The sequence below is a fragment of the Thunnus maccoyii genome, chromosome 5, assembly GCF_910596095.1.
Source record: "Thunnus maccoyii chromosome 5, fThuMac1.1, whole genome shotgun sequence".
NCBI lineage: Eukaryota > Metazoa > Chordata > Actinopteri > Scombriformes > Scombridae > Thunnus > Thunnus maccoyii.
The window spans coordinates 33,049,894-33,058,404 of record NC_056537.1 but is presented as its reverse complement, the minus strand read 5'-3'; the positions used below and the strand labels follow the sequence as shown (position 1 = coordinate 33,058,404).

At 37.6% G+C, this 8,511-nt stretch overlaps 1 protein-coding gene across 1 annotated transcript; it reads left to right on the top strand.

Annotated features, from left to right (window-relative positions):
* Positions 1-2,849: 2,849 nt before the first annotated feature.
* Positions 2,850-7,936, top strand: dnaaf4 (dynein axonemal assembly factor 4). Its single transcript, XM_042412081.1, has 9 exons — positions 2,850-3,197; positions 3,465-3,612; positions 4,176-4,309; positions 4,407-4,623; positions 4,701-4,846; positions 5,307-5,416; positions 5,498-5,651; positions 7,160-7,265; positions 7,393-7,936. The coding sequence occupies exons 1-9, from the start codon at positions 3,075-3,077 to the stop codon at positions 7,509-7,511; spliced, it is 1,257 nt and encodes a 418-aa protein (XP_042268015.1). The 5' UTR covers positions 2,850-3,074; the 3' UTR covers positions 7,512-7,936.
* Positions 7,937-8,511: the final 575 nt, after the last annotated feature.

Below are 8,511 nucleotides of genomic sequence, written 5' to 3'. Positions count from 1 at the left end.
AATCATCATTCCTACAGGATCTCAACATGAACAAAAGTCCTGAGTTACAATTAAGTGACAAGTAAAAAAGAGCAATATATATTTTTATAGGTCAGTAGAACCATTTTATTGTTCCATGCTTTCTATTTCCACTCTAGTTTTAAAACAGAGCTTCTAACAAATGAAGAGATCATTTATGACACTAAACACATAATAATGCATTTTTTAATTGTGTAAGTTTATTTTATCCCTAGAGTGACAGCTGACAGTGTGGATGATTTTACACTCTGATTCCATCACTGCAGCTCAGAATAACATAAGACAACTGTGTGATGATAACTGGAAATAAAAACCAAACGTTGTCTTTTATTAGAAAAATAATCCACATTGATAATTGGCTCCCATGATTATAGATGCAACATTTGGGTCAGATAGACCTCATCAGTCATTAACTACTTTTCCACTCTTTGCCTCAGTAGCAGAAACAGTCTAGCATTGCTTTTAAGTTTCTGTTCAGTTTTCTTTTTATATGACATATTCAGAATGGTTTCTTCATCATCCAACTAAATAGCAGGAATACTCACTCTATACTTAAGTCATATATAATAATTCCTACGTGTATTTTAAGACTTAGCCTACTTTTAATACGTGGAAATTATTTCTAGTGTTTCTACATCTTCTTATTCTGTTGTATGATTACAGGCTATCATTTACATTTCACTTCGATGAATATGACTTTTTGCTGTCCCTATATAAAAGTTTTCTGCAGGTACTTGGTATCACAGTTTCATCTCACACTGTATGAAGTACTTCATTCATGGTTCTGATGATGTCACTCATAATTAACAACTCTTTCACATGAATGCACTTGTAGCTGGAAAATGCAGAGTTGACTGAGCTATTTGATAGGTTGCTTCATCGTACTGGTTATCTGGACAGCCAATGTTAGGCTCAGTGAAGCCATGTAACGAAAAGATACCCTGGGAACTTCCTCTGGTGGCCTCTGATGATGGCCCTAGAGGAAAAGTCAAGGGATCATTGAAGTCTTTATAATTATCCTCTGGGGAACATGAATATCTGTACAAAATTTAATGGTTAAGATATTTCAGTCTGGACCGAAGTGGTGGACCAAGCAACCAACTGACAGACAGTCCGACTGATAAATGATGATGATGATAAAATTCCATCAGAAATTAAATATTCTTACATGCTAACTATGAAAGTATGATATCTTTTCACATGTTAAAAATGAGAACACTTGTTCACATGGCAAAGACACACAAAGGAAAATCAGCATTACCAACACTTGTAAAGGACAGTGCAGGTGATGTTAAAGCGTTGCATCTCTTTAGAAAACTGACACGTGACTGACAGCAGTACAATCTCTTCAGTCTACTACTAGAGCAGCCAGCAATGTTAAGTAGTAAAGGCAAAAAAGCCACTATAATTAACCAGACTGGTTGCAGACACCAAGACAAATCAGAGATAATAGAAACGTCTTCAGACCAGAGTCTGGTTCTACAGTTCTGGTGGTATCATACTAAAGTGAAAAGACCACTTTTATTCCTTTTCATATGTGGTCCAAACATGACCTCTTGCCTGAAGAGACAGACAGAGATTATCAATAACTTTAAATCACTTTTGAATACAAATAATTAAACAAGTGAATAAATATACATTTATTGTAGCGAGGAAGGCCTATAATAACTTTGAAATGATACCTCAACAAATTAAGTATATTTAAAAAGCACTGAACACCACCAGCCTTCTGTAAAGAAGATCCAGCTGCCTCAACAGTAAAGCGGACAATGCCTGAAAGGTATCACGTTGACCAGGCTGATAACATTATCTTATACATGTGTCAGTGTTTTACCTTCACTCTTGTCTGGTGGTTTTACTAACAGTTGAGCATGACTTCAGCATTCCCACCAGACAGAGCCTAAACCATTAATTGCTTGTATAAAAATCTGATTTATGAGTCAGATTAATTAAATTTGTTTAACTGTTGATTTATGGTCATTACTCAGCATTCCAGGTATTTAAAACTTAATAATCATTATATTGACCTATCATTAAGACATATAAGAACATTTATAGAAAGCTTTCAGTTTTATAATACTGCTGAACAGGTTCCATTAATAATTTGCTAAGATAATGCCTTGAATATGTTGAAGGGATTCATCACCCTCCCCCAATGGATGTCACTGACAAGAGGAAGAAGAGGACGGACAGGAGAAGGCGTCAGTTGCTGAGACAGCTTTATGTCTTAAATTCTACCTGCACTGTACACCTGCATTAAGGCTTTTTGTCTACTGCTTTTTGTCAATTTATGTATAAATTATATATAAATCAATTCATAAGTTGGTATGACTAGACTACCACAAGTTCTACCTTTGCATCACCCATAATAACCCCTTTAATTTCCTATGTGACATGCACTATGTACTTCTGCCTTTGTGCTGTAAAGAGTAAAAAGTTATTGTACTGCTGCTGCTGCTGCTGCTGCTGTTGTTGTTGTTGTTGTTTTTATAAATACCCAGACAGCAAGGAATCATTAACTCGGTGTGGGATACAGTAAATTGCCAAACGTCCCACTCAAAAACCACTGGACGAGTTAATCTAATCCAAATTTGACAAGTATACTATAAATAGGCGACAATATTTATTTTTCTAGAGCTCGTCTAATGTGGTCTTTTCTTTTTCCACAAATAGAATTAAGGTTTTACAAATCAAAAATGTGATTTACGATGATCTTTACTACCTCTTGTATAATTTTAAAAGGTGTAACGACAGAAAATTAGACGATAAATCATCGTCGTCATATTACACTGTGTAATAGTGATGTTTCCTATAGACCTGAAGGCAACATGCGGGCTCTCTGGTCACCATAGTGACAAGACGCCATGCAGCAGCAGGCCTACTAGAACCTGTAGCTGGTAAATGTATTATGGTAGCTACCGTTCATTACTCTTCGTCCTTTATCACAGAAGTCCATTTTTTTCCATCGACATTTTACGCAGTTGGTTTTAAGCTACTTCCAACTAGCTGTTAGTGCAACTCCAGCAGGAGGCTGACTCTGGCTGGCAGTGTTGGAAATGCCTTTGCTGGTGACAGACTACTCATGGACGCAGACAGACTCGACGGTTTATATAAATGTGCCTTTAAAAGGAGCGAAAGCCGTGAAGGTGGATATTCTGTGTACAGACGAGTACCTGAAGGTAAAGTTAACCTAATTAACAACAACGTGGCGGTCCCTTTATGTAGCTAGTCTCACCGCACTGTTCATTTTGCCAATAATTCAGTTACACACAAACACGTCGAAATACACGAATAAAACCCTTGCAAATACTATTTAAAGTATTTAGGCAATTCTTGCTCTCCTTATTTAGCCATTGTTTTAATAACATTTAAACTTGTAGGAGTTTCATCCAATACAATACGTCACACTGAACTCTGGGATGGTTTCCCCTTTCTTGCCTGCTCAGGTGCATTTCCCACCATATCTGTTTGAAGCCGTCCTGTCTGAACCTGTAGATGATGACAGAAGCACAGCAAAGATTGGAAATGGAGTTGCAGTCATCAGTTTGCATAAGAGGACCAACAAACTGTGGGAGCAGCTGATGATAACCACAAGTAAGAGAGTGCATGGATTGATCAGCTCATTAGGGCATTGTTTTACTTTTGGACTTGTTGCTACTAAACCCAAACCATGACATGTATCATTTTTTGACATCCTTGTCAGAGTTTTGACAAGGATGTCTCATTATAGAGTTTATTATAGAGTTGTGACAAAGGTACTGAGAGAGAATAAAGTGTCTGAAAATAGTCAGAAATGCACATTATTATTTCTCAGATGCATTATTATTTCTCTATGCATGTATGTATGTAGAAAAGCAGAAAGAGAACCAGATGTTGGGAATTTTAGCTCGATAAATGACTTAAATGATTTTTTTTTAAGATTGACAATACATACAACAAACATATATGGATTAAGCTAATATTAGCTGAAAACATCAGTATGTTAGTGTTTCAGTTTGGGCTCTTAAATTGTTACACCCAACTCTCTGCTTAGAAGGGAACACTGACTCTAAATGCTCCCCCATCAATATGATTTTTAATGTCTGCTTGATTTGACTAAATTTCTCCCAAACCTTCACACACAGATAAATCTGCCATTATATGTCAATATGTTTCAGATGATAAAGAAAAAAAGAAGGTGATCAGAGAAAGAGCTCTGCTGAAACACCAGGAGAAGCTTGCTGCAGAGTCCAAAGCCAAGGCAGAGAAACAGCATACAGAGAAGAAATATGCTCTGGAGACAATGATGAAGGTAAGATACTCACTAAGTGTCCAAAAATGATAATTTAATACCTGCTCTGATGTCTAGAAGGATATATATTTAAATAACTGATCATATTTGTTCACAGCTTGAAAAGGAGGAAAGAGAGAGGATCCAGAAAATGAAGGACACTGAGCGAGAGAGGACCACAGCAGAGCTGGAAGCATGGCAGCTGAAGCAGAGAGAAAAAGCAGAGGAAGAAGCCCAACTAAAACTCCAAAGTCAAAGAGGTGATCAAGACAAGGTGAAAGCCGTGACAGAAAAGCATGAGAACGGATGTTCAGGCGGGAGAAAGGTCAAACTTGGTCAGTAATTTCCTGCACGATCTAATGTGCCTTACTGTTTGGTTTCGGTATGTTAATCACTGTATTCCTGTGTTTAGATGGAAGGGGCAGCAGTGAAGCAAAGAGCAAGAAAAAACACGTGGATCTGCCTCCTCCAAGAGTCTCTGGAAATATTCAAGTCACATTCACCCCACGGGTTTTCCCAACAGCCCTCAGAGAGTCCAGAGTGCCAGAGGAGGAAGAGGTACAGTCATGAAGTGATACGTCTATGAAATAAATCATTAATCTAATTTATTTACAGCTGACAATTGTGATTTATTCAATGTAGACTCCTGCAAATACAATTCCTTCAATAGTGTTAACATATGTTACTTGTGTCTCTAATTGACAGCTACCTGTTTGATCATATTATGTTATTTGTTAGATTTTTGTGGCAAGATAAATTTTATTTAAATCTATTTCTGTAGTGTCCAGAAGTAGATTAGTATCTGCATTTATACTTTGGAGTTAAAGTGTCTAAATTGTCCAGATATGGGCAAGCTGTCACTTTCAAATACATGTCGTTTACATATCAGTTTAATTCAGTTATGCTGGCAAAATATCATTTTGATCACTTTGGACATATTTCATGGGTCCATTAAAGTGATATTTTATACATAATACTATGAAATAACATAGCATTTATTTTTTTTTTATCCAACCAGTGGCTCAAAAAACAAGCAGAAGCCAGATGTGCAGTGAATGCAGATGTTAATGAGCTGAAGGACCTGAAGGAGGAGGAGAGGAATCCAGATTGGTTAAAGGAGAAAGGAGAGTGAGTATTCAAAACCATTGTTAACGTCAACTCTTGTTTTTATGTATTATGAAATCATTAAATAAACTCCTTTTCCTCCAGCAAATGTTTTGCGACTGGAAACTACCTGGCTGCAGTGAACGCCTACAACCTGGCTATCAGACTCAACAGAAAGATTCCAGCTCTGTATTCAAACAGAGCTGCGTGTCATCTGAAGTTAAGAAACCTTCACAAGGCCGTTGAAGATTCCTCTCAGGTCTGTACTGTCTGTGTGTTACACATAGTCTGTGACAGTCTGTGCTCCACTGCTCCATACATAAAATTTAAACTACACAAGACAACAGGTGATACTTATGTCACATCAATGTCACATCTCCATTGAGTTTGTGGAGTAAAATGTCAAAAGTGAGAAAAAAAAGAAGAGGAAGAGTGCAATTAAGTTACTGAGGTGAAAAATTATTGACACCTGTAGTAACGTATTGGAGTTTTGGAAACTTTTCATTTTCACATCAACATTAAAGGATAGGATGTAATCATTCCTCCTGTTCATACTGGCCATTAGAAGGCAAGACAAGTTTATTGATATTGCACATTTCAGCAACGAGGCAATTCAAGGTGCTTTATATAAAACATTAACAGCATCAAGGCAAAGTGCAAAAGAAACACACAGTAAAAGAACATTTAAATGCAATTAAAAACAGCCATAAGTAAGAGAGGTATAAAATACAAGAATAAATGTTACAGTGCAGTTTTGACTCTGGGGACAGAAAGCAGACCTGTCCCGGATGACCTGACAGGTCTGGATGGTTCATAACGTAGCAGCAGATCAGAAATGTGTTTTGGCCCTAAACCATTCAGTGCTTTATGAACTAACAGTTGTATTTTAAAATCAATTCTTTGACAGACAGGAAGCCAGTGTAAAGATCTGAGACCTGGAGTTATATGATCCACTTTCTTGGTCTTAGTGAGGACTCGAGCAGCAGCGTTCTGAATCAACTGCAGCTGTCTGATCGATTTTTTAAGGAGACTGTAGTCAAGTCTAACTGAAGATAAATGCACGGACAAGATTTTACAAAAATCAGAAGATCACTTCCATAATGCTAAAAAAAAACATCTTTCTAAAGCAAATCACTCCATGACTAATATGAGAGGTGGTCATGTGACAGTCACAGAGATATTAGAGGAGAGAATATTACAGCCTTCAGCAGGTGATGTTAGACTGTCAGCTGCAACACAACATGATGCTGGACAGGGAGCTGCAGAGAGACAGAGGCAGCTGTTGGAGTGAGAGAAGTTTCATAGCAACTACTGAAATGTAGAAGCTGCTGCGCCAAAATATGCCAATAAAAATCTAAAAAACCTCTCAGTAAATTGGCAGTCATGATGATGATAATATGGCAAACAAAACAGTAACTTTGCATTACATTTGTTTTAGTTATATATTAAACTTTTGTTAATTTCGGTATCAAATTTAAACTCCAAATGAATTCAGATTAGAACATTATAACTGTAAGTCAATCAGGTGTTTCTCCCCAGTGAAGAAAGGCAGAGATGATCTATTCATGACACGTGCGACAGGTCTGGACCACCGTACAACAAAATTGATGAACACCACAAATGTTCTTAAATCACTTGTACGTGCATTTTAAGAATGAATCTGTTCGTACGAGTGCTTCTTGAGTGAGGCCCAATGTATTCCAAAAATATGTAGCTTTTACTGTATGAGAAATGTGTGTAAACAGCTTCCCACATATTTCTCTGCAGGCTCTTGAACTGTTGACTCCACCTGTTGCTGCCAACGCAGGTGCCAGAGCCAGAGCCCATGTGCGCCGAGGCTCCGCTCTCTGCAAGCTGCAGCTCCATGCAGAAGGTTTGAACAGCAACATTTTTATTCTATGCATCAAAATGTTGTACTTTATTGTTAAAAATACACTGACAATAACAAAGCAGAACAACTTTGTGCTGGCAGCTGATCTAGCTGTGACGTGTTTTCACAGGGCTCCAAGACTACCAAGCAGCTCTGAAGATTGACCCTCACAATGAAGCGCTGCAGGCAGACACACAAAGAATCAGGGACATTATACAAGGCACTGCAGCTGACCCTGAGACACAGTGAGACACAGCAGATGGACATATCTCATATGGATGTTTATTGTTTGTTATTTTTCTGTTACACCAGGGTTTAATAAATGATCACACACAACAAAAAGCTGCAACATGTCTCTAACTATAGAGTCAAATGTTATGGTTTAATCCCTGCCAGAACCAGGGTGAGGCAGGCACCAAGCTGCTCCAGATCTGAAAATGTATGTAAGTGTGTTGCAGTGTTGCAGTTTGATGTAGACAGAATGGGAGAACCTCTGTCAGTGTGGGCAGAGCACCCTCATGTGGACAAATGTTGCACCTCCTGGAATCAAATGTAAATGTTTGAATATTAATGTCAGTCGAATATAAATCAGCAAAGTGTTTTTAAGTGTATTTACATCTTTTTTTCCATATCATTACAAATATGCAGTAAACACCAACAGCTTTAATTGAAAAGTTTTGATATAAGAAGTCAGTGTTTTCAAATGTCTGGCCAAAGTAGTGCTTAGTTTTTAAATCACAATTTTAGTGGGAAAAAAAAGAAAAAAAGAAAAGCAAAATCTTTTGAGATGCAAAATGCTGGATGCATGACCAGATAATCAGACCAGATATAAGCATTTTATAAAGTGCTGTCATGTGAAAGACCATATTTACAATATTGTGCTTTTCTTTGTTAACACAGACTTTTTGTGACGCCCTTTTTTGCCAGGGTTCAAACCGGTCATTTTACTTTGAATCTGAAGTGCAAATTGAGGTCAACTGATCAGAGCCCACAGTGGGTCAGGACCCAGTGCTGCTGGGTCATGGGAAGCCTGGTTGGGATGCCAGATGATTCTGAAAAAAGTGATGTCTTGGTGTTTTATTTTTTTACCAGACAGCTCTTTTATTAGCTGCTGGTTCTGACATGCTGCCTTCTCAAATTCCTTTAATATGACATAATACAGACTCATAACTCAATGCAGGTTAGCATTCTACAAAACAGAGTATATCAGCTTTAAAATGTGAGCTACCAGAAAAGATTTTTTGTCAGT